The sequence below is a fragment of the Rhinolophus hipposideros genome (assembly GCF_964194185.1).
Source record: "Rhinolophus hipposideros genome assembly, chromosome: 1".
Lineage (NCBI taxonomy): Eukaryota > Metazoa > Chordata > Mammalia > Chiroptera > Rhinolophidae > Rhinolophus > Rhinolophus hipposideros.
In genome coordinates this window covers 74378575-74405086 of record NC_138047.1, presented here as the reverse complement: position 1 = coordinate 74405086, position 26512 = coordinate 74378575, and the positions used below count along the sequence as shown (strand labels likewise).

Genomic DNA, 26512 nt, shown 5'->3' with positions numbered 1-26512 from the left:
ATAGCAATGAAATGTGCTTCATCACTGCACCTGATGAATACCTGAAGTACACCAATATGATGAACTTTCAGTTATAAATAATCAACTGTATCCACAACATTAAAAAATCTTATAGACTAAGTGTGTCATCTCATGACAATACTATGATGGCACTTAGTTTTCCCTAATGCTGTTCTGTTCCTTTTTTGAAAATCAGCTGTTTGTTTAAACTTCAAAGATGCAAGCCAATTGTAATAGAATGGATTTTTTACCCTTTTTAAGTAGATAAAAAACAGACAATCTCAGGGTGGCCAGATGGCTCAGTTAGAGCACGAGATCTGAACAGGGTTGCCGGTTCAATTCCCACATGGGCCAGTGAGCTGTGCCCTCCACAACTAGATTGAAGGACAACTCCCTGGAGAAACACACTGTTCCCCAATATTCCCCAATAAAAATAAAAATAAAATAAAAAACAGATAATCTCCACTAATTATTCCAGGTATGTGTTCTACATCAGTCGTTTTTTATGGCTTATAATTCCTCCTGAAAGCAAGGCGCATTCAGCCAAAAAAAAGAAAAAAAAAGACACTATTTGAAGTCTTTTGTAACATAGGGAAATTATTTTTTGCAGCAAAATCCCAAAGGGCTTTGAAAATTTTCAGTTAGGTGACCTGAGAGTAACTGCTGCTTTCTAAAGGTCTAAGAATCTTTCTGGCTCTTTGGGAGTACTTAATTTAAGAGTTACGCCTAAAAACCCTAAGGAAATAGAAATGGGCAATTTCTTTATTTCACTAGTGTAGGTTCAGCCCACTCATTAATCCTAAATTATTAACCCTAATAAATCTCCTTGGAGGCAGGTAAGAGGCTCCTCATTAATACTGCCCCTCAGATAAGGAAAGGAGGCTCTGTGGCCTGCACCCAGCCACCCTCCTTCCCACTGCCAGGCAGCTGGCTTCTGAGACCTGACAAGAGGCACAAATCCATTGGTCCTGAACACACTGGCCCCTAGAACTGCTTTTTAATCGGCTTAAATGGGCTTGTTTATTTTCCACTTTTCAAGTATTGAAATAGAAGTGGAAATCTGCTTTCAAAGATCAAGCTATCAGCATCTCCTTCCTTGGCTCCCCTGACCTTCAGGCAGTACAGCTGTCTGAGTCCAGTTAAAAATGGACTGTCAACTTGGCTTTAATTTCTGCTGCTCTGCCTCGGAATGTCCTCCCACTGATCTGTTTCTCACACCCTCCTTACCCCTTCTGTTGTTTTTCTCATTGAGTTTTTAGCCCGGACAGCTGAACTTGCCTTTCAGGGCCCTAACCTGCAGATCCTCGTATGAGTAACAAAGTAATCCTAGAGGACCGGGAGCCAACACTCCAACCTCCCACCGTTCTGAGCCTTCTCCCTCCAGGCATCCCGCCCCTTCCTTCCCCAGACCCACCACTGTCATTGGGAAGGACCACTCTGAACCGATCATCTATTGGCACACCCAAAGAGGGAAAGAAGTGGCTTAGAAACTTTGTAAGAAAACAGAAGTTTAGCTTCTTGTTTATGGGTTGGGCAAGCATATTGACTCTTTCCTCGGCTAGTTTGTCCCTCTGTGCACTCTTGTTGAGGACTGCAAGCATCAAGCCCCACAAGGATTATCCCTAACCGATTTTAAAACTGTATTTTCATTGCCCCAAGCCCCTTCTAGACCGCTCAAGCCCAAGTTCCTCCTTCTGACAGGGCTCGCCGGGAACTTCTGCCTCCGGGAATGACAATTGCTCCCAGTGATCCGGCGGGTGAGGCGGCAGCTGAGATCCCACTAATGGTTTTGTTTAGTTTCTTGGCAAACTCCCCTTCATTCAAGCGCCAGGCGCTCCGGAGCCAGGTCTAATTAGAAGAGTACCAGGCTCATCCTTCTCGCGGAGAAAGCGCTTTAGTCACAAATGAAACACCAAGTAGGGTGCCAGGAGCCCTGGAGTGCAGTGGACGTTGAAGACCCTTCCCAAAATGCTGGAGAGTCTTCGGTGCCGGAAAGGAAAGCTAGATCTCACCGCGTTCAGGAGAGGACATAGATCCCCTGGGACACAGAGTAGAGTTGACTCGGTTAGAAGCCAGAACTAGGTGCATAAATAATGCTCATTGCACATCGAAACAGAGTTAAGCAAAGTGTTCGGTATGACACAGCAACGTCTTAAGTCAGGGTAAGAGACAAAGGGCGGACAGCTTCCCGCTGCCCGGGACAGAATCTTTGCAAAAAAAAGCAGCAGCAGAGCGGGCGCGCTGGGGGAGGGGTCGCATCAAAGCGTCCAGGTTGGTGGTGAAGGGGAGTGGTCAGTTTCGGGCCAGTCGCGCACCCGGAACGGTGGTCACGGTGGCCCACCCTGGAAAGAGCAGGTACCAACAGTACCGCAAGCTTATCCTCAACACCCAGCAGCTGGCTTTCGGAGGCTGGAAGTGTTGGGGTTGCAATGCGACCCGACCCGGGGAGGGGCGGCGCGCCCGGCCAGGGCGGGCGGTGCAGGTGGGCGGGCCGGGTGAGCAGGCTGGGCCTATAAAGTGCTGGCTGCCCGGGAGGCGATGCAGCTCCGTGGGGCCCGTGCTGGCTGCGCTGGGTGAAGAAGGGTGCGGATTACTGCTGGGGTCTGCAGGTCCCTGAGCCCCAGAGGGAAGGGGCTTCAGAGGACAGGTCCTTGCTCGGTTTACGCCGCAGCCTTGCCGGAGAGCGCGTCCGCCCCAGCCAACTCCTCCCGGCAGGTGAGCGAGGAGGCGGCCTGGAGGAAGGCAGCGGGGGCGGGGGCGGGGGCGGGGGGGGGGCCCTGGCCAGGGCTGCCGGGATGAGCTCCGCGTGGCAAGTGGGCTCCAAGTTGTGCGAACTTTGAATGAGTTTCAGGTTGAGCCTTTAGTTGGCCCCACCGCTCCCGAGGCTTTGGTAAAGTTGAGCTGCAGGGGCGGGTTCCTTCCCTTTAGAAAATGAGTGCCTCAGCTAGTTCGCTCCGGGGACTCGGGGCAGTTTAGGAGCCTCCACACGTCTTGCCTGCTCTTGCAAATCTGTTCTTGTTTCTTGCTTTTTCCAGCGCCCCGGAAAGACCGTTCCGCTCCGCGAGGGAAACCGAGCCGTTGACCATGGTTGCCACTGGCAGTTTGAGCGGTAAGAACCCTGGCAGCACGTCCGAGTTGCTGGACCACGGCTTCCAGCCGGGGAACCTGCTAACTGGTGAGTTTCCCAGCTGCCGGCCTCTCTCCTTTCCAAAGGTTGAGCCCTTCGATGGATGGGATCGGATTGGCGGCCGTATGGTGTCGCCCTTTTCTTCAATGGAGGTGCGACAAAATCCACCTGAGGAAACTCCTTTCCAAACTTTCTAGTAACTTCTGTCCATGATAGTGAGAAACAAAAGTAGCAAAAAATAAAATACCGAGGGCTGAATCCGTCTAGTCTGCTACTAATAGACTCTTTGGGATGAAAAGTTATATAGGTTCCTTACTCTACATGGTTGTGAAGTTTTGGTAAATTTTAAGTGTACAGTTATGTGTGTTTTAACAAATGTAATCACTCCGGTAACCACTACTATGACCCCTCCCCCTAAATTTCCATGTACCCATTTGCCGTCAATTCCCCACTTTCCCTCTCTCTGTTTACTTTCCCCTCTAGGTTCATGTAAATGGAATCATAACATGTACTCTTGTATCTGGATTTTTCCTGCCACCCAATTATTTCGAGACCCTTCCATGATGTTGCTTATATCAGTATGTGTTCTTTTTAATTGCTGAGTAGTATTCTATTTGTGGATATACCCAATATTCCATTTTTAATGTCAGAAGAAAACTTTAAAGCAGCAGTGATGCTGGGAATACTGTCATTTGCAATTTTCAACAGCACTTTCTAAGTTAACACACAGCTCTGCCACCGAGGAGCTGTGGGGGCACAGACAAATCGCTTAAGATCTTTGGGCCTTCTTCATTTAGAAGGCGGAGTGGTTGATGATCTAATTTTATAGGCCATAGCTCTAAACTACTTCATCTTCAACATAGATAAACTATGGAACCTTATAATTTGGAGTGCATTTGTTTCATTTAGTTATTTTTAAAAAATGATCTCACTGAGTACATGCTGTGGAGAGAGGAAACCACAGCAGCCTCTGAGGGTGAAGTAGGCTTAAGGAAGGGAGCCCTCAGGGCGTCTGGCTGTGCCTGCTTAGTTGACTGTGTGTGTGGCATCTTGCCAAGTGGTGGGATTAATTTGGAAGGTAGGTGACCAAATGCAGAGCTATCTCTTTTCCTTTGCGCAAATCTAATTTTGTTTTCCTAGGATTATTTTGTTTTGCTTGGCTATGGAAAACTACCCAGCCAGTTAAAAATATCCTCCTGGACCTCAAAGGTCTTCTTTGAGCAATTTTTAATCAAAGAGGTTGAAGCTAAAATTGGCATCTACAGGCCATTCCAGTAAAGACTTTTAAAGAAAGAAACAAATTTGATATTTAATATAGCTCCTCAGATTAATATTAAATTCTTCACATAAGAACAAGAGCAAAAATGTGTTATTTTATAATAATAAATTCATATGATTTTATGGTTAGAAGATAACAGTACCTTAGTCAAAAAAAGTATAAATGTTGTTATTCCAGAAGTAATGCATATTCTCTGTAAGACAAATAGAAAACCCTCATAAGCAAATAAGGGAGCAAGAAAAAAAAATCAGTAGTAATGTAGGATAACTATAAATAGATTTTTGATGCATAGTCTTCAAGCTTGTGTGTATGCATACATAAAGAAAAATGGTTATATCCTATCTGAAACCTTTATTTCATCAACTTTCAGTCTCAGAGGTTAAATGACTTGCCCTATTACTCCACTAGTTAACAGCAAAGTGAGATCAGCTGACTCCTAGAAATAACCAATGTTGCTATCTTGGTGTGCTTTTCCTGCTCCTGGATTTCTTTTAATTTTAAACTTCTATTTTCTACAGATTTTGACTACTGGGATTATGTTGTTCCTGAACCCAACCTCAATGAGGTCATATTTGAGGAGACAACTTGCCAGAGTTTGGTTAAAATGCTAGAGAACTGTCTGTCCAAATCGAAGCAAACCAAACTAGGTTGCTCAAAAGTCCTTGTTCCTGAGAAACTGACCCAGAGAATTGCTCAGGACGTCCTTCGGCTCTCATCCACGGAGCCCTGTGGCTTACGAGGTTGTGTCATGCACGTGAACATAGAAGTTGAAAATGTATGTATAAAGCTGGATAAGATTGTGTGTGACTCTAGTGTGGTGCCCACTTTTGAGCTTACTCTCGTGTTTAAGAAGGAAAACTGTTCGTGGACCAGTTTGAGGGACTTTTTCTTTAGTCGAGGTCGCTTCTCATCCAGCCTCAGACGAACTCTGATCCTAAGCTCAGGATTTCGACTTGTTAAGAAAAAGCTTTACTCCTTGATTGGAACAACAGTCATTGAAGAGTGCTAAAAGGGAAACATTTAAAAAGGGATTTTTTTTATGATTGGGTGATAAAACTCTGCAGCTGCTCAGTTACGGTCATTGTAGTTTTGCCCTGCCTGCTCTCAAACAAACCCCAAATCAGGTTCATCTCCCCTGGGTGTTTCATGTAGACAGCAACCCCAACAAAAGGTCTCATTTTGTGGCTTTTGAGAAGTGATCCAAGAGAGTGTACATTGTCTGCATATGTCACATTTTTTATGGAATGGAATGGAATAAAGAAGAGAAGAAGCAGTCCACTTTAGTTTTATATTTGATTCCCACAAACTTTTCCAGGTAGTCTTGCAAATAGACTATTAAGCAAACTTAGTTTGATTTTCATATGGCTTTTTTTTCTGTAAGTTTTCAGAGTGATTCTTTCAATAACATAATCTCACAGAATGTTGCTTAGTCCGTCCAAACATCCAGAAGCCCACATCACCAATTTGCTGCTGCTACTCAAATTTGAAGAATTCTTATACAGAAGGATAGAATTAAGTGGGTGAGCATAATTAAAACTTAACCTCATGCAAAGTGATTAAGAATATCACACGGAGAAAAAAACTATTTCACTGTTTCTTTGCATCCTCTCCAACCTTCTGTTTTGAAGAGGTGGCAGGAGCTCAAGCTGACATTTTAGTAACAATATTGTTTTAAATAACTTTATGATACAATATAAGCTCAGATTTTGTAGTTCTCAAGTATTTAATGTTATCTTTAAACTAGAAACATGGAAAATATTGAACTGTTTTTTTGCATGTAGTTGATTACTCTTCCCATTGAGTGAATGGTGAATGCTTATGGAGATGGGTAACGAATTCTCAGATCCTGCTTCTTTCTCATTCATTTGGTAATCTAGCTTCTTTTCACTTACATGTGCTTAATCCCAAATGTACCCTTTCACCAGTCCTTGTTCTCCCTAGCCTTTCCTGGGAACTCGAGTTTATCTCTCCTTTACCCAAATCTTCAAAGGAGATAACTGCACAACATCAGTTTTCATTATTAAGATGGACCTATCACAAAGTTTGCTTTGGCCCCAGAGGGAACAATAAAGGCCTTATTTTTTTGTTGTTGTTGTTCCTACTACCTAGATCATTATCCTTTCTTATGTTAATGAGATAATGTAACCTCCAGGACTACAATGTTTATTTCCACAAGGCTTTCACATCTTTGCTGTAGGTCATGGATAAAGAGCTTATTCAGATCTTTTGACCAAGCTATTAGCACCACTTTACATACCTGAGGCCAGGATGGGGGGGACCTATGGCTTCATCCTGGTGTAGCTCTAAAGTGGGTGTGGGATCATGTTACTGATCCCATAAAGGACCTAAAACTTCACTGTTCAAATCACAAAGCCATCTATCTCTAGGACTGCGCCAGGATAAGTCAACCTTGTTTTGCATGTCTATTATTAGTCAGGTCTCTAAAGGTCACTGATTCTGTGGGCCAGGCTTCCCTGGCATGGGTGTACAAATGTCCTTATTCCTCTAACAGTTGTCTTTGACTCTCTTGTCTTTTATGCTCACAAAACGGTAATGCCTTATGGAGACTCTTAAATTAATATTCCTGTTAAAGGAAATTAAAGTTTGTCTATTTTTGACAATAAAGCATCATATATTTTTAATTTTCTTGTCCTCTGTCTTTTCTGAGTTTATGCAATGATCACCCTGAAATATATTTGACAATATTTGAGGGAAGATGACAAAGCAGTTATCCCCTTTTTGACAAAGGCTGTTTGTACCCTTCATATAATATCCCAATTATATGTATTGCATGTGCTTATGTATCTATAAAAGGTGACTTGCTCCATAATTTTTCAAATACAGTAATACGTTTTATAGGAAGATAATAATTTAAGCTCCTTTGGCAATCGCCTTTAAAAAACAAAAACCCATTATGTAAAGGTTTTTTCTGTTTTTGTTTTTTTTCCTAATGACCAAATGCAGATATATCAAATGGTGAGATCAGTGTACATTTTTGTTTTTATCAGAATATCCTATTTGAACAACATATCTTTCTAACATCACTATTATTCATCAAGTTGAATTTTTAATCTTTCTTTACCTGTTTTTTCCAGTTCCTCAAATTTATGGTCATTAGCTCAGATTTCTCTCACTATATAACCCACATTTAGTAAGACTTGCTAAGTGCTAGGCACTGTTCCAGGTGCTTTACACAAATTATCTCATTTAGTCCTCACCAGGCCCTATGAAATGAGACTACTGTCATCTCCATTTTATAAATGACCAGACACTGAGTTTAAGTAACTTGCCCAAAGTCACCAAGTTATGCAGCAGATCCAACGTATAAAACCAAGCCACGTGCAAGGACTGTGCTCACCCTGCTGCCTCCAAAAGCACAAGGCAACGCAGAGATCATATCCACATCACCAAAAGTGTGCAAAATCGATGTCAGAAACATTTGCCCCTAAATCTAAAGAAAGATTTTTAATGTGGTTTCTTTTCAGGTGGGAAAAAAATGAGGACACTTCAGTACTGACAGTATTCCCCATTCACTGGAGCAGAGCTGTGCTTAGAATAATAAAAAGTCCAAATATTTAAAAGACATGCATGTCAATCCTGGAACTTTCATGCCTATCTTCTGCAATTGCCCTGGTTACTTTTTCATGTACCTTCATAAAAAGATGTGGTCTTTGTCCCAGCTATCACACTAGGGAATAACGTTAGCTGTGTTAGCTAGAGTGTGTGATGGCCTCCTGAAGAAACAAGATATCTTTTTTTCCTCTTATTAATAGATAGTACTTTATAGTAATGGGTTCAATCTCTTGAATCTTTTTCTCCAATGACATAATCTATATCCTCATGGAGTCAGCTTCACGGTGCACTATTGACAGTTTTCCCATTTGCATATTGGAAGGATGTACAAGTATAAAAATCTTAGGTCTAGTATTACACTCAGTTCTCAACGATCTGTATTGGTTTAACAAATGATAATAGCAAAAGTCCAAGGTATGTTGGTGGCAGATGAGGAGGGAGCAGTACAGTGAGTGCTAAGCTGGAGAACCATCATGCAGATATTCAGAACACTGTCTGCTGTCTAAACTCGGCCATTGATTCTGTACTCATAATACTCCACTGGATCCTCTGTGGCTGCCACAGACGAGAAGAGAGACTGAAGGATCATATGGGGAACTTAGGGGGTCCAGTGTAGAAGTGATGCATGTGACTTCTGTCTACACTCCATGTAGAATTCAGTCACATGGCCCCATTCAACTGCAAGAGGAGCTCAGAAATGTGGTCGAAAGGTGTGCCTAGGAAGAAATGGGTTTGATGAACTGTTTCTACCACACGGGAAGGGACGAGTTAGTCTATGAAACAATAAAGAGCCCAGACACAGACCTATACATATATGGAAATTGATTTATAGCAGAGGTGGCACTTTAGATAATGGGTAAAGAATGGTGTTTCCAATAATTGGTGCTATAATAATCATTGATCTACATGGAAAAAATGAAATTTGATGCATATACATCAAACATAAAAATCAATTACAGGTTGATAAAATTCTTAAATGTGCAAGGGAAACTTTTACAAGAGAAACAGTTTTTATGATTTTGATGTAGGGAAAGATTTTTTAAGTATGATACAAAGAATGACTGAACCTTCTGTTTATCACATAACACTATAAAGAGAATAAAAATGCAAGTCATGAACCAAAAGAAATCATCTTCTACATATAACTGAAAAAGAGTTAGTAACCAAAATATGTTAAGAATTCCTTCAAAGGAATTAGAGAAACACAAACAACCCCAAAGAAAAAATATTGGCAAAAGCTTGAAAGGACCTTTACAGAAAAGGAAATTCATGTGGCTGATAAACATATGAAAAGATGTTCAATCTAACTAGTAATTGGGGAAATGCAAATTAAAAGCGCAAGATAAAGGTATACACATCCATACTAGTAAAAAAAAGTTTAAAATCTGATCATTCAAATGTTGGTAAGGACATGGAAAAAACTGCAACATGCATATATGTGTATCTATTCAGTCTGGCATTAATTCCATTTTTTGTTATCAAACCTAGACCACTGTCCTTCAAAGTTTCTTGCTTGTTAAGTATCTAAAAGAATTTTTTAAAAGTACACCCTCTGCCATATTTTTAAATTGCTGTTCAAAATTTTCACCCTAATTTTAAAAAGCTGTAAATGATATAAGTTCTAGTGTGTGGTAAATGCTGATCTTTTTTAATAAAATGATTACATCACTTTGTTAAATGTTTCCAATGGAATGTAAATAGCATAGTAATTTAACACCAATATTTATTTAGGAAACACTAAAATAAGGTCTCCAACAATAAAGTTTTCAGTGTTACTTTTTTTTTCCTGTATCTGCTTAAAGTCTAGGTTTACACTGAATTTTACCTTCATGTTATGTTTAAGCTTGCAAGTCTTTTGTTAATATTTGTTTTCTATAACAAAGACAAGATTATAAATTAAAATTACATTTTAAAAAATTTTCCTGTGATCATATGGCTATTTTAATTTTTTGACTGAATTAACTTTAAAAATAAAAATACACGATGAAAACAACATTAAATGTTTTGAACTTTTTAAAATTATTCAGCACAAAATATCATCCCTTAGTAAGATGACTTAGTTAATCTGTAGATAAATATTGTTTTTCACTAGCGTTAGAGGATTAAGCATCATTCCTATTTTTTGTTTCCATAGAGGTAAACTCTGAGAAAATATATTCTTCATATCAGTAAGTAGATGGGAATCAAGGCAATTTGGTTATTATATCAAATTATCAATATTTGAGCTACTTTCAAGATTTATGCCAAAATCACATAAATATCACCAAAATACTATTTTAAATAATCAATATACTAATCATTCCATTAGATTTTCTTTCAATATTGTTGAAATCAAAGGACTGAAAACAACCTAATTGGCAAAAGGACTTGTTACCTAGGTATATTAGTCTTAGCAAGCTGCCTTAGCAAGGTATCACAGATTGGGTGGCTTAAAGAACAGAAATTAATTTCCTCACAGTTCTGGTGGCTGGAAATTTGAAATCAAGGTCTCGGTAGGATTGGTTTCTTCTGAGACCTCTCTCCTTGGCTGTGGATGGTTGTCTTCTCCCTTGGTCTTCACATTGTCTTCCCTCTGTACTGTTTGTGTCCAAACCTCCTCTTCTTATCAGGATACCAGTCATATTGAATTGGGGCCCACCCAATCAGCTCATTTTAACTTAATTATCTCTTCAAAGACCCTATCTCTAAACACAGTCACTTGCTGAGGTACTGAGGGTTAGGACTTCAACACATGAAATTTGGGGGGACACAAACCAATTGAAATAGCCTAGGTGGGAGCGGAGAAGAGTCTGAACTAGAGAAAATACAATTTGTAATAAATATAATAATGATGATAATAATTTGTTCAAGAGTCATTACAAAGAAAAATAACCTGGCACTGGTGCCTGGATACAAGGAAGAGAAAAAGGACAGTATCAGTGAACTTCTGGTGTTTTGGTTTTTCTGCTGCTTGTTTAATGTAGACAGTAACATCATCACCCAAAATAAGTAAGGAGAGAATGTATAGAAACTTCCATAAGATTAGCAGCCACAGATTTTGTATCTGGCATCATTTCTGTTTTAATAACTGCTTTAAATGGAGGTCCCTGGAAATAGTCTTAAGATGGAGATTTGCAAGCAGCAAGTAAGTTAATGCCCTTTTGATCAACTCTTGTGGAAATGAGAAAGAAGTAGAACTGTGTAAATAGTTGAATAGTTGATACTGTCACACAGGAAGGCCTCACATAGACTCTCAGGGAGCTCTGGAGTTAGAACACCCTTCAGAATTATTTCCCCTGAGGCAAGAAGGTTTGACCTTTATTCCTTCCCTCACTGACCACTCGTTAGAAACTAGCTGCCTGGGATAGGTGTGTGTGTGAACAAGGCAGCTCCCTTGAGCTGAAGGCAATTCCTTACTCAGCAGTGCGCTGTCAGCCATCACTTCTAAGAGTTTGGGTGATGCCAGCCTCAGATGTGAAGAAGGGATCTGAGTGACATATTGCAGCAATCACCCCTGTTTATCACTTGTGCCATTCAGATCTACTTGTGTCATGTAATCAATTCTGGGTCCAGCTCTTACAGAATTCTGTCTGGTCTCTTTTCCTGGAGAAACTGATAGAGGAAGGTTAGTGGGACAAACTACAGCCCTGCCACTGCAAGTGATCCCAATGCCATAACTGAGCATCATTCCCTTCTCTACAAACATTCTTGATTCTTCTGTTATCCCCTGGCCATCTGAATTACTAGTGGGGTGACCCAGACCATCATTGCTGAGAGTTCTAAGAGCCTGGTCACTGTGTCCTTAGCTCCTGGTCACCATGGTTTCTTCACTTGTCCTTTTACTCCTGCCTGTTCACTCTATAGTAGTTCTTAACCTATAAGCCAAAGCACCAATATGTTCTGCCAACTACCAAATGTCTCCATTAGAATTATACATTTGGGGACCAAGAAAATGACCACTAATTGCATCCATGAGTCCAATATATACACTTTAAGCTGGACTTGGACCAGGACTCTGGTTCAGGAACCTAAGTGGAAGACTGTGACTGTTTATTAGAATGTCCGCCTCCAAAAAATGGGGCGTGGCTTTAGATAAGGACAACTACTGGAGAGGGTCTCGACTGAAAGTTGTCACCATCAACATTCCCAGCAGCTGAAAGAATGAGTGCCCCTAACCTGGATGGTGAACGGTGGTGTATCCATTATAACAACTGATTATTTTAAGGCTAATGTAGAAAGGTGAAAATGAGAAGTTAAAGTTTGGTTGAAATGTGGAAAAGGAAGAAATCTAAAACTGTTTTAAATTCTAAATTATCAGAGTTTCTGTCTTAACTCTGCCTCAATCTCAAAGGGCAGCTTACATTACTGTGTTCTCAGGCTCATGTAGAATAATTCTGATATACTAAACCCAAATCTAACTAACATGTCATGTGTCTATAATTAAATGAAGGGAGTGTTTACCAGTGAAAGGGCTTTGGTAGGGTCTAATGTATTTGTAGTAGGTGGAGAGAACAGCCGAAAAATTCTGACCTGATTCACTGAAAATGACGTAAGAATAACTCCCTAAATGACAGTACTAGCTCTAGAAACTGTTGCATGCCCTAGACTTCTCCACTTAGGATCTTAGGTGTGACGAAAAATAGCCAGATCACAAGAAAACCACTTTTTTTATAATCAGTTCTCCAAATATGAGGGGGCCCAGTTGAAATAAAGACCCAAAATAACATTACTGTGTACAGCACCATACCAGATGGCTTCTTCCAGTTCCTGTGGGGGCGAAGAGTACTTTATTGCTGGAGTTACACCAATACTGGTGTGCACTATGACAGCCTAAGTTCAAAGCTGCCTCTTCATTCAAAGCCCTGAGGAGTATTGCTTTAGTTCATGACAGTCAACTCAAACTACTATGCATTCAAATCCTTTCATCAACATATAAATCATGAGAAAGAGTGGAATGTTATTAATTTAAAACAACTAATTCTTATTGCTTTTTTCTTTACTAAGCAAAAAATACATCTAATTGAATGTAATATAAACTATGAGGTTTCCAGCCTCAGAGATGTAACTAGAAGAGCAATGAACAAGGCTGTTATGGAAGAAAAATATTTCTCGAATTCAAGCATTGTTATTACGAGTTGGTTTATCTTTATTACTCTGAGTTTACAGAGTATTGCAACAACTTACACCATTTACAAATAAAATATTTTATGACAGTTTTATATTGTATTTATTCTATACTTTAGCTCAACTAGGAAAAATACACAAAATAAAGTTCCCTCTTTTAAAAATTTAGGACTAAACCTCTTTTAAAAAATTATCTCAACTAGGAAAAATACACAAAATAAACTTTGCTCTTTTAAAAATTAAGAAAACAAATAATGCTAAAACAAACAAACAGAAACTACCTCTAAATATAAGGTAGCCTTCTGTTTAATTTCATTTATAGCTTCCACTGACAAGTACCCTTCCCCCATCACCTGTATTTATTCTATCCTACATCTTAGCCTCATATTCACAAGATTTGCACTTAGTATTTACAAAGCAGTTTAAAAATTCACTTAGCCTGTCTGTATAATTTAAAGAGAAAGCTTTTGTTATTGTTTCATATTTGATAATATACCATACAATAGAAATATGAGCAGACACTTCACACAGCCTGCTTGCGTTCATTATGGGGACAGAGTCCCAGAGAGCAGTTTCCAGGCTCTCAGCCTCACGTGGAAAGGTGCTGGCTCGGGTAGTAAATGGCCGTCAGCTGTGGCTAGTTGGACATCAGCTGTAACCAGTTAGCCAATTAGCCACTGATATAACTGCTGCGGCTGTGTTGTTTGGTCAGTTGGTTGGTTGGCAGGCAGAGAAGCAGACAGTGGGTTGCAGGTTGTATGGATCGAGCTTCCAGTGAGACTATAGTGGTATGAATCCTCTACCTATGGTTCCATGGGTGTTCCTTTCTGGCCTAGCCATATCCTACATTCTTATGTGGGGAGCAGGACTAGAGGCCCCACATGCCACCTCGCATGACACATGGCGCGCAGTGACCAGGGTCTCCTGCACGACATTCATCATTGGTGTGATGGACATCATTAGTGTGATCAGTAGATGAAATGATGTCTGAGAAGATTTGCTGTCATGCAGGATGTCAGGTGGGGTCTCTGGTCCCGCTCCCCACATAAGAACGCAGGACATGGTGAGGACAAAAAGGAACACCCACGGAACCATAGATAGGGAAGTCTATATATGACTATAGTCTTGCTGGCAGTTGGTTTGGAGACACAGGAAGCAGGAGCCACACGATCCGCAACCTGCTGTCCACTTGTCTCTGCCAACCAACCTCACTTGCTAACTGCAATCTGCCTCTCTGCAATCCACAATCCACACTCTGCCACTTGCTAGCTCAGCCACCATCTTCTTGCTAGCCCCCATTTGCTGCTAACATAGCCATGGCAGTTATATTAGTGGCCAATATCTCACTGGTTACAGATGACAGCCAACTAGCCACAGCTGATGGCCATCCAATCACAGTTGATGGCCATATACTACCCAAGTGAGCACCTTTCGACGTGAGGGCAAGAGCCTAGAAACTGCACTCCTGTCTGTCACCACATTTGCCTTAAAAGGACTGTTGCAAATAAAACCAGACAGTGTGGAGGATCCTACAGAACAGGACAATTTAAATCACAACAGTGGTATAGTTGTTATTATTTTTTAAAGGTGCCTTTAATTGAAGGTAATACTGTGTTAATGTGGGGGGAGTGGCGGGCAGAAGGACTACCCGCAGCCACGGTAGGGTAGATGCAATGCAGGGTGTCATGCAGGGGACCCTGCTCGCTGCGCCATTTGTCGTGAGAGGCAGCCTGCGCGGTCTCAGCTCACGCTCCCCACATAAGAATGCAGGACATGGTGAGGCCAAAAAGGAACACCCACGGAGACATAGGTAGGGGAGTCATACCACTATATTTTCGCTGGCGGCTGGGTTGGAGGAACAGGAAGCAGGAGCCACACTATCTGCAACCTGCTGTCCACTTCTCTGCAATCTGTGACCTGCACTCCGCCATGCTAGCTGCAATCCACTCTTGCTAGCTCAGCCACCATCTTCTTGCTAGCCCCCATTCTTTTCTGCTAGTGTAGCCACAGCAGTTATATTAGTGGCCAATGGCTTACGGGTTACAGCTGATGGCCAACTAGCCTCAACTGATGGCCATCTGATCACAGTTGATGGCCATTTACTACCCGAGCCAGCACCTTTCTATGTGAGGCTGAGAGCCTGGGAACTGCTTTCTGGGGCTCTGTCCCCACACAGGGACTCAGATCTTGCTCTCTGCTCAAGAATGTAGGATATGATGAGGCCAAAAAGGAATACGAACAGAGCCATAGATAGGAGAGTCATACCACTATATTCTTGATGGCAGCTGGTCGAGACACAAAAGCAAACATCCTCCAGTACACCAAAGAGGGGTCTTCCTGCACCCCAGTCTCTCTGGTGGCCAGGCTAGACACAGGAAGTAGGATCAACACAATCCGCAACTACAATCCACTTGCTAATCGCATTTGCTAGCCGCAATCCGTGCTTGCTAGCATAGCCACGGCAGGCATAGCCACGGCAGTTATACTACTGGCTAATGGCTAATGGTTACAGCTGACGGCCAACTAGTTACAGCTGATGGCCAACTAGTTACAGCTGCCGGCCATCTACTACCCGAGCCAGCACCTTTCCACATGAAGTTGAGAGCCTGGAAACTGCTCTCTGGGGCTCCGTCCCTACAGCAGAGTTGCCCTCACTTGTATAATGTAGGATTCACCTGAATTTCCTGTGAACAGATAATCAGAGCCATCCTTGGAGATTTGGAATTTGCAGGGTATTATGAAATCTGTATGTGCAACAAGTTGCTTTTGGATTTTATGACTGGACAAGTGAGGGAAGTCCCCATGCTTCTTCTCTAGCCCAATGTAGCATTCCTAAGAAACCTCCTTTTTTGCTGAACTGCATTCTAAAAATACCACTGTTCACAGGAAAAATAGGATTAGGGAAGGCCATTCAAACCTGTGTGTTGCTGTAACCAGAATACTACTGTGTTTCCCCGAAAATAAGACGCAGCCAGACAATCAGCTCTAATGCGTCTTTTGAAGCAAAAATTAATATAAGACCCAGTCTTATTTTACTTATATTAATTTTTATGGTAAATTACATTAATTATAGTAAATTATAGTAAGTATATTAATTCTTATAGTAAAATAAGACCCTGTTTTATATAAGACCAGGTCTTATCTTATATAAGACCCGGTCTTACATTAATTTTTGCTCCAAAATATACATTAGAGCTGATTGTCCGGCTAAGTCTTATTTTCAGGGAAACACTGTAACAAAAACAATAACAATCTTAATTAAACAAACAAACAAAAAGCTACAACAATAAAAAAAATGTGAATGGGCCCCATCACAGCACTGTATTCTTCTGTCACTTGAAGCCTCTCACTGTGTTAATATAACCCACACTCAGTTTTTGTTACTTGTTGGCAACTGTGGTGAAATTGCTTATGTCCAACCAAATTCCACATTATATCCACATCTCTCCCGAACTATTTAACAATAGCTTTTGAGGTAATATATGTAATGGGAACACATGTTCTAAAAGCAAAGAACTTAGACTGGGTATGCTCATGGCTGCAGGAATGTGAGTTAAATTATTCTTTCTAAGGGAATATTTAAATAAGGATACTTCCTAACTCAGTGACTTCGTTGTAAGTATCCCTAAGGATGCTGCTGGCACCACTGTCAATGTCCACATGGGAAACTGGCTGCCACCCTTCTGCACATATGAATTCTGCACAGCCCCACTTTTTCAGCACTCTATCCTTCTATTCAAGGTAAAGGGAGTCCACATACTAGCTGCAAGGATGGCTGGAAAATCAATTATTGGATGTACCTTTCACCTTGTATAGTGGGGGGAGACTTCTAATAATAGAAAGGGGGTTCAGGTACTAAAAGGAAAAAGAAAAAGCTATATCCTTTAAAGATATCAATTTTATAGAAGTAACAATTGGAATTTTATCAGGTAACTTGTTAAATTATGATATAGCCATATGCCCATAAGATGGGATTTATGTACTAGGATTTGAAATTTGTTTTTTACAGACAATTCAACAATTTAGGAAATTCTTAACTCTATTTCCTATTACAACATCCTTATTTACTTTACTGTATATTTACAAAGAAAAAAAAAACTAGAAGGATATATACCAAAATGTTATGTGCTTTTATCTCTGGTTTGTGCAATTATAGGTAATCTTTACTTCTCTTTTTATACCTTTCCATATTTTCTAAATATTCCTTGATGATAAAAAAGTAATAAATAGGTTTCTTTTTAAGTCAGGTTTGAACTTTTGACAAAAGATCGGTTGTAGCACAAAGCTGGAAAAAAAATCAGATGAACAAATGTAATCATGTCAGAATTTTTTAAATAAAATGACAGTTTGAATAAATTAATGCATAATAAAATTATTATGTTTCTTTCATTGCATATATGTTGTAAACAATCATTCTAATTGATTATTTTTGATAAATTTACATTTCGTCAATTGTTCCCATAGGTAAGGACAACATAGGGCCCAGTTGTTTAAACTTGGAATTGCCAGCTATTCAAAGATTGTAACAAGTGTTTTTATCTTTTCCTGGGCAACTATCTGAAGCTTAGGATAAAGGCTCAGCTGAGATTTTAAAAGTCTAGTTGGAAATTACCCAGTTCCTACTTCCCGATAACAATTATAATAAATAGCATTTGAACACTTTTGTGTTAGACACTACTAGACATTTTATGTATGTTGCTGGTTAATCCTCATAATACAATAAGTAAGGTAAAATTTTTCCACTTTGCTAAGGGGTAAACTTGAAGAGATATTTAACTTGTTCAAAGTCTCACCCCTGTTAAATTGCAGAATCCAACTGCAAACCCAAGCAAGGCCAGCCAGGCATTAAATGTTAGAAAGTCAAGTCAAGTCAGGTCAAGGATTGAACGTAGAGCGGACCAAGTGAAAACACCAAGCTCTACAGTCCAGGAGGCAGTGAGTGCAGAGCCTCAAGTTCAACATTGGATGAAGACAGGAGGAGAGCAAGGAGCTCAACACCAAGCAATGCGACTTCCTCGGCCATTGCAAGGATACCCAAGAGCGCTTGTCACTGTCTCCGTGGGCTGGTGTAGAAGTGGCATGAAGCATGTGGGGAGGTCAAGCCAGCTGAGGGCCAGACAGAAGGCAGAGCGCTGATCCTGGCCTCTGCCAAAATAGGTATTTTTTGCAGTCCAGCTGCAGTCTGTGAAGGAATTTAAACTGGTAGTGAAGACCCAGGCACCTAAACTGAGCTGTAGGAAGAAAGATGAACACATCCTGGAAACAAACTCCCGGGCTTGAAGCCCTGCTTTAATACCGATTAACTGTGTGGTCTTGAGTAGGTATCTTGTGCTCAGTTTCCTTGTCAGTAAAAGCAAGGCTAATGCCTCATAGACGTATTGTGAAGATTTAATGAATATGTATATATAGCACTTGGATGGAACTGAGGCCAGCACAAACTTAGTAGTCTGTACTACTTGTTTTTAACCATGGCCTTTTCAGTCTAATGAAGACCAGCCACACACACAGAGAGGGAATTTGTGAGAGAGGATATAGTCTAAAGCTCATCAAGCCACCAAGGGGCTAAATTCCCTCCAAATTCTCTCAACACCAGGTGTGGTCAGAACAGACTATTTTAGGATCCCACTCACCCATACACTGCCAGCCAGGCTCCCACAGGTTCAGGGACTTGGCAGGAAGGAGCCCACAGGTGGCAGACCTTCAGAACTCTTCCCTGGGTAATCCATAGATTGACAGACTCTTCAAACAACAAACCAGTCATCTTGACTTTGACTTAAGACAGGATTCTAGAATGCATTATTAAAGTAATTATCAGCAATCAGATGAAAAGAAGTGAACACTAGGGGCCAGCCTGCATTCCTTACCATTCATTCACAACAGACTAACAATTAGAAAGAAACAATTAGTTTCTAACAATTAGTTTCTTTGATTGACTCCCTACACCCTAAATTTAGTAAAGAAAGACGATAACTGACTTCGAATATTTGAAACACTGTTGTGTGAATGTGTGAATATTATATTAGTTCAGCACAACCGTAACATCCACGCTATTGAAAAACAGATCTCAGTTCAATAATAAGAGGGAACTTTCTAACTGTCTACACCAGAGGCTGCAAACTCCCTACCAATGGGTCAGATTTCACGCTTGGGCAGTCTTTTGTTGGGTTCCCAAATAGCCACACGACAAGCAGCCATGCATGCGGTACTTCCACAATTTGTGCAGTTGTACAAAGTGGCCCAGAAACCTGCACTTCACAATCCAGATTTCTGCCTTCTCGTGAGAAATCTGTTGACGTGCAGCTTGGCCTACATTCCCTTACAGTAACAAGATGCTGGCACAAATGGAAGCCTCTTCCTGTGGATGTGCATTCCAGTCAGCCACTGTCCCCACCCGACCCATGTTACGTTTATAGCCCCTGCCTGGGAGGCATGTGAGTTAGTATCTCAGATAGTCTTGATAGACACAAAGAAAAGCCCCTTCCATCATTAAGGTTCTCTGATTCTCTAATTTCCCGAGTCTAAAAGTCACTCAACAATCTCCATTTGTTGTTGTTGTTGTTGTTATTAGTTATTTATTAAACTAACGGACCCTGTGTCCTTTTCAATAAGAACCTAGCGCCGTTTTCTGCACACATGCGCTACTTGGTGGCTCCTCCGCCAGCTGCTGCAATGCTTCTCTCTCTCAAATTTCAAAGCAGCTTTGAGAATAAGGACAGGAAATTCAAGTGCTTCAACACTTGATGCTCTCCTGTGACTGATAAATGCATGTTGAAGCATAAATTACTACAACAACTATCTATTTTTAAGTGATCTCTGTCACATTACTTTAATACATGCTCTAATTAAATATATTGAATTTCTTCATATTCGACTACATCAAGACTTCCTCCTTGAACTTTCCAGACTTTATCGATTTATATTCTTGAGAAATTAAAAATCATGAAAGCAACAGTTTAATTAATGTGTTAAGGCAGATCATGCTATTATCATAAATGAGAAAAAATAGAATTATTTTTCTTTCAATTGTAGCATTGTTAAAAATAAAATGGTAACCAAAAAAAAAAAAAAAAAGAGAGAGAGAGAGAGAGAACAACAAAAAACCTAGGCAGGGTTTGTGGGTACTATGTAAATAAAATAAAGCTGTTTTTGCAAAAGCTAAAACTGTTGCCTAGCCCTTGGATGTAGTAACATGTGGGAGGTTGTGTTTCTAAATATAATGTAAATGAATCCTCTTGGTCATTAGGTATCAGGCTGTCATACTCTCCTCAAAACTCAGAAACAAGAAAATCCTTAGGAAAATTCTCAGTAGAAATGTGATATTAGTTAGTTAGCTTTTGTAAATGTGTCTACTAAATATTATAAGTAAAATATTCATTTTTGTGATTAACATACAATATGAAAATAAACAATAAAATATGACTTCATGGAAGCAAGCTACCTGATGTTTGAAAAAGTGAAAAATCCACCTCTAAAATATTTTCTTGCTTAAAAATATCCAGAATCACCTAACACTAAAGGTAACCATTTTTTTTGTTTCTGTTATTTTAAAAAATAAATTTGAATTTATTCTACTGAAAAGTTTTAGAACACAAATATATTTTGAGCAATTTCTAGGATTTTCTGATTAAGAAATAGAATATACTACTTAAAGACCTCTAAACATCTGTTTGAAATATACCCAGCTCCATTTTAAATAAATAAATTCTACAAAAATATTCAGTTTATTTTCTGCAAAAGTTAAAATGTTTCTGGTTCAAAGTCTTACTGACATGGTTATTCCTCTGTAAGTTTAAATTACTTTAAGTAAAATCAAGCAAACTTAAACATGACAACAACTTACATCCTTGCCTCCACTTTCTTCTCAATAAAAGTACATGAGGTCTGTTGTATGAAATCATTGAAAAAAAACTGTCTGTCTAGAGTGGCGGGGGAAGGCCTGAGGGGAACAAGGTAGAGTCCTGAGTATGGACATTTGCATTAAAATTTACAAGAACAGAAATGAATAATTTCAGGCAGAAGTGATAGTTTGTAGAGAATTACGGTGATGGAAAAAACACGGTGTGTTTGGAGAAAATCAGAGTTTCCTGTGCCTAGAATATAGGTTATAGTGAAATAACATGGTGTTAGGAAAAATATTTTTTAAATTATATGGGTCTCAGTTTAAATCCTAATGCAAGTTAATAAAAAGTTTTTATTAACAAAATCTTTTAGGTGAAAAAAAAAATACACATGGTAGTAAGGGATAGGAGTGGCTTGATACAGTTTGTATGAAAAAAATACTTAATGATGTCTGTTCTGTGCTCTACGTTCTAAGGGAAACACTGGTAACCTGTAGAGAACAATTAAGAGAGAAAATGTAGTTTAATTTGAAAAAAGGACTAACTTTAAATATTTGAAGGACTTTCATATAAATGATAAGAGCAATTATGTGGTCTTTTGAAGAATAGTAGACTTGTGAAAGGACATCTCCATCAGACTAACAGAGCACTTTGTAGTTATTAGAACTGCCTTATGATGCTTTACCTAGACATAAACCCCTTCTCTCTAGAAAGAAAGGCTGATGACCATCCAGCAGAGATGCTGTGGGTCAGATTCCTGTGGCAGGCACTGGGCTCCCTTTGGCTTTTTAAGGCCCCTCAATATTCTAAGATTCAATTGTTTTATTATTGTTTTGATTCTTCTCTTCATATCAATTTTGAAATCTGTTTCTTATTCTTACCCTGCCCCTTTTTATTGTGTTAAAATTCTACTTGGGTCACATTTTTCCCTTGTCATCCTATCTAACCTACTATATTGGTACTCATAATAAGGATTTATTCCCTCTAAAATATTTATTCACCTTAAGCTGCATGACATCACTCCATTTCTCACTACTGAAAAACTGGAAGAAAAAAAAAACACACCAAGATTCTCATACATAAACAAATTTTAGAAAAGTAATGAACAACAATTTATTACTTCAAACCAAAAAAGACAAAATTACACTTTCTTAAAATTATTAGAATACGGCCGGCCCGGTGGCTCAGGTGGTTAGAGCTCCCTGCTCCTAACTCCAAAGGCTGCCAGTTCGATTCCCACATGGGCCAGTGGGCTCTCAACCACAAGGTTGCCAGTTAAATTCCTCGAGTCCCGCAAAAGATGGTGGGCTCCACCCCGTGCAACTAGCAAGGGCAACTTGACCTGGAGCTGAGCTGCGCCCTCCACAACTAAGACGGAAAGGACAACAACTTGAAGCTGAACTAAGATTGAAAGGACAACTTGACTTGGGGAAAAAAAATAAGTCCTGGAAGTACACACTGTTCCCCAATAAAGTCCTGTTCTCCTTCCCAAATAAAATCTTTAAAAAAAACAAACAAAACAACAATGATTTCCTACTCTAGCTGTATTTAAAAAAATATTAGAATAGTAATAACAGTGCAATAGAAAGATATAGCTGGAACGGAGTGCCTTAGAGAAGCAGGCGCTATTTTGGAGGTTTTGCCTTCACTACACAATCACCGGACAACCCTGCAGGGTAGAAATTACCATCCCCATTGTTAAGCGAAGAAACTGATGTTCAATGCAGTTAAATAACTTGCTGGGGGTCAAAGAGCTAAAAGAATTGTCTTTGAATTTATGTTTTGATTCTGAAATGAGTGCTTTTGGGGATTCACAGACTCTTTCCCCTTAGCAGAAGTAAAATGGCATTTACAACAGAAGCTGTTTTTAAAATAGGTAAGGAAATAACAGTAAGCAGGACATTAACTGAAAAGCTATAAGGTTTTGACACACAGCTTCCAGGTTAAGAGAGAGAAGATCTCAAAGTTATGCATGTAAAAATGTTACAAGGCAGGTGCAAAAACAGCCTGAAGCAGCTAAATGGTACAGTACTACCAGGCATCTCCCAAGCCCAGAAGAAGTCCCTTTCAAACAATTGCAATTATCTAGTTGGAGAAGCTCAACTGCTACCATAGAATTGTCAAAAGTTGGTTAGTGCTTTTTTAACTTCAGTACAACAAATTCATGAGCCTTTTTTCAAGGAGGTATCTACATCACATATCAGAGCACTTGGCACAGTGTTAGCACATTAAAAGTCAGGCAAGATTGACTGATTAAATCTATTAGTGAATTAATGAATGAAATTTCATAAAATCAAATGATGTGGACACTTACGAGAATAACACATAGGTATAACAAAGCTTTACTTACACAGAGCACCCCATGCTTAAAGGATCTCTGTCACATTTGCCAATTGATAAGATTTCCTGCTTAATAATAATCCATTCACTTTTCTTGAGCATTTCTCGGTACCAGGTGCTGTGCTAAGTATTTTGCATGGATTTTCTCAGTTATTGCTCATAAATATCTTTCAGACAGTATAGCATTGAGGTTGAGAGCGCAAACTCTGGAGCTAGACGGCATGGAACCAGATGCACATTTACTAGCAGTGCCAACTTGAGCAAGATACTTAACTTCTCCATGCTCAGTTCTCTAACTTGTAAAATGGGATGTTATCACTCAGATCTAGAGCCACACTGCCTGGTTCTAATCCCCTTTCACCTCAAACTAACTAGATGATCACAAACAGGTAACTTAATCTCTCAGAGATGCAGTTTTGTCATCTGCAAACAGATAGCCATAATATTTCCTGGGGTTATTTATCGATTACTTAACTCTTAATTAGAAGAATGCCCAACTTACAAAAACACTCAACAAATGCTGACTGTTATAATCCTCGTTTTATAGATGAAAAAACTGAAGATTTGAAACCTCAACAGCCAGGTTCCATGTCAAATTCAATTTAGATGGTCTCAAAACAAATGTTGAAATTTTAAAGAGATTCTACCTAGCAATATTTTAGATTATACCCCAATTATTCTGGATATACTATTGGATGAGACCTATAAGTGTTGGACTGCAAGCAGCCTTTTCATTAATAACCCTTAAATATGGAGATATCTGTCTTGAAGGCAACATCATAAAAAGTTCAGGAAAACTTCTATTTTCTAGCAGTAATGCTTAGCACGAGATTTCTCAAGGAATCTTAAATATGTCTGTCTCTCCTCTTCCTCACTGCTTGTGTCCAAATTCTAACTTATTCAAATCTCTATATCCTCTGATTTCTGATTTTCTTCTATTTTGCCCTGAAAGACTACAGGCTTACCCAGTACCAAGCCAGTATCCTGTATGGGGGGAGGGAGGGAAGCATGGATTTTGTTATTAGACAAATATTAGTAAATTAACATAACAGAGAATGTTATTTTTGTGAATATTAAAACAATGTTCTTAATTTCCCCCTCTAAATCCTGTTCGCTTTTCTTCACCAATTTGAGCCTTGAGGTTTATTGCTCTAGGGAAGGAAAGAGCCTCGAACAAAAAACACTATTGATCAGCTTTTATTCTCAGAGCTGACTTTCCTAACCTCTTTAAGAAAGAGAGGGGACTTGAAAGCCAGGTGGTCAGGAGAAAGAAAGATGTCTAAATCACAAAGCACCACTTTCAGTCCTTGAAGAGGCAGGGCTTGTGCACCAGATCCCAGAACCCAAGGTGTGACATAAAGGAGATGGAAAGCCCACCCTTCCAGCCTGGGTGCAGAGAAGCAAGTCAAAGTAGTTGAAACGTGTGTGTCCTGCTCTGTTGCAGAGGCAACAAGGAAAGTGTATTTGATTTAGGAGAATGTCTAAGACACAAAAATTTTTGTCCTGCATTACATGGGGAAATGGGTGGTAGCAACAGAGTAAAAGTAGCACAATGTGATTAGACAGAAGACGGGTCTTAGTTGAGTTCTTCTAAGAGAGATGTTCCCACCTGACCCCACGGTGGCACACAGAAGTCAGCTCATAGTATGACTTGACTCCTAGTCAGAGAGTTAGCATGTTAAGAACAACGTGTTCAAGGACTGAATGGATGTCACAAAGACCTTAACACCAATAAGCAAGGAGAAGTAGTTGGCCCTGACCTTGAATTAATAGAGAACAGACAACCACTTTGCCTCTGAGGCTAACAGAACAAGCAATAGTCATAGATAAACAAAAGTCATTTCCACAGGGACCAGAGGACAGTATATAGACTTGAAAATAAATCTTAGGGACTGTCTCTTTCCCATAACCACAGGATCTTCCTCCCCAATAGATCCGAACACCATGTTGGAGAGGAGCTGACTGAGATGAAGGAAACCAAAATACTAGGATTTAGACCAAAATCCACTAGGATGACTAGAGACTTAAACTATTAGATTACACTAAACTATTAGATTAGAATAAATTGTTCCATCTCCTTACTTAGTAGATTAAGTACTTAAAAGAAAGATCAAATAAGTGACAAAGAACATAAATTACATTTTCTTTTTACATCTGTGTATGGTGTATGTAAATTTATGACCTCCTTATGCTAACAGATTTTCTTTTTGAACAGCAGTCAGTAGTTTCCAAAAATTTTATTAGCACAAAAATCAGTCATACAGAAAGGAATTAGCATTTATTGTTGGAACCCTTATGTGTCATCTAACACAAATGTTGAGGACACTGAGACTCAGAAATAATAATAACAAACATACATTGAATGTTAACTATAGTAGTCCCCCTTAGCCACAGGCAATGTGTTCCAAGATCCCCAGTGGATACCTAAACCAGTGGAGGGTATGGAACCGTAATTCACTTCTTCAGCTCTGCCGAAAATATGGCAGCAGCTGCTTCATTGGCAGATGAAGCCTCTTCAGTAATTTTTATATTTTTCAATCAAACCTACTTCTGAATCTGCGTAACCATCCCTCACTTGCTGTACCTAGCTTCCCATCACTTTGATCAGGGGTTCCCTTGCTGAAGTCTTCATATAAGCTCAGTGCTTTCTGGCACAACATGTTGCCCCCTGTAGGAACACGTTTTCTGTTCACCCACAAATTTAATGCCTTTTCCATATTAACTAAGTACTTATCACCCACTGTGGCCCTAACTTTTTAAGTATGAGGTGCAACAGCAAAACCAGCATAAATTTCTTTTTCCTTCTTCACAATTTGACAGATAGAAAATATGTTCTTACAGTAGGTCTCAGCAACCTCAGCATACAACTTCTTTTTTTCCTTATTAAATTGAGAGCTTTCACCTTTTCACTTAAAGGAAGCACTTACAGCCTCTCTTTGGCATATCTAAAGTTCAACTACTCTTGAGCTTTGGGGCCATTATTAAATAAAATAAGGGTTGCTTGAACACAAGCACTGTGATACCACGACAGTTGATCTGAGAACCAAAATGGGTACTAAGTGACAGGCAGGAAGCTATACAGTGGAGACACTGGGCAAAGGGATGATTCATGTCCCAGGTCGGAGAGAGGTGAACGGTTCTATTTTTCATTACACTACTCAGAATGGTGGGCAATTTAAAACTTATGAACGGTTTTTTTCTGGAATTTTCCATTTAATATTTTTAGACTGCAATAACTGAAACTGAGGAAAG

General features: G+C 39.7%; 1 protein-coding gene across 2 annotated transcripts; it reads left to right on the top strand.

Moving 5' to 3' along the window:
• The first annotated feature begins 2040 nt into the window (after positions 1 to 2040).
• On the top strand, positions 2041 to 7046 carry DDIT4L (DNA damage inducible transcript 4 like). 2 transcript variants are annotated; one of them, XM_081047579.1, is made up of 3 exons: positions 2041 to 2162; positions 3036 to 3175; positions 4925 to 7046. In XM_081047579.1, exons 1-3 carry the CDS (start codon positions 2137 to 2139, stop codon positions 5413 to 5415), a joined length of 657 nt encoding a protein of 218 aa, XP_080903705.1. In that variant the 5' UTR covers positions 2041 to 2136; the 3' UTR covers positions 5416 to 7046. The 2 variants fall into 2 exon arrangements, with proteins under 2 accessions (XP_080903705.1, XP_080903706.1); XM_081047580.1 differs by lacking the exon at positions 2041 to 2162 and adding an exon at positions 2523 to 2715.
• Positions 7047 to 26512: the final 19466 nt, after the last annotated feature.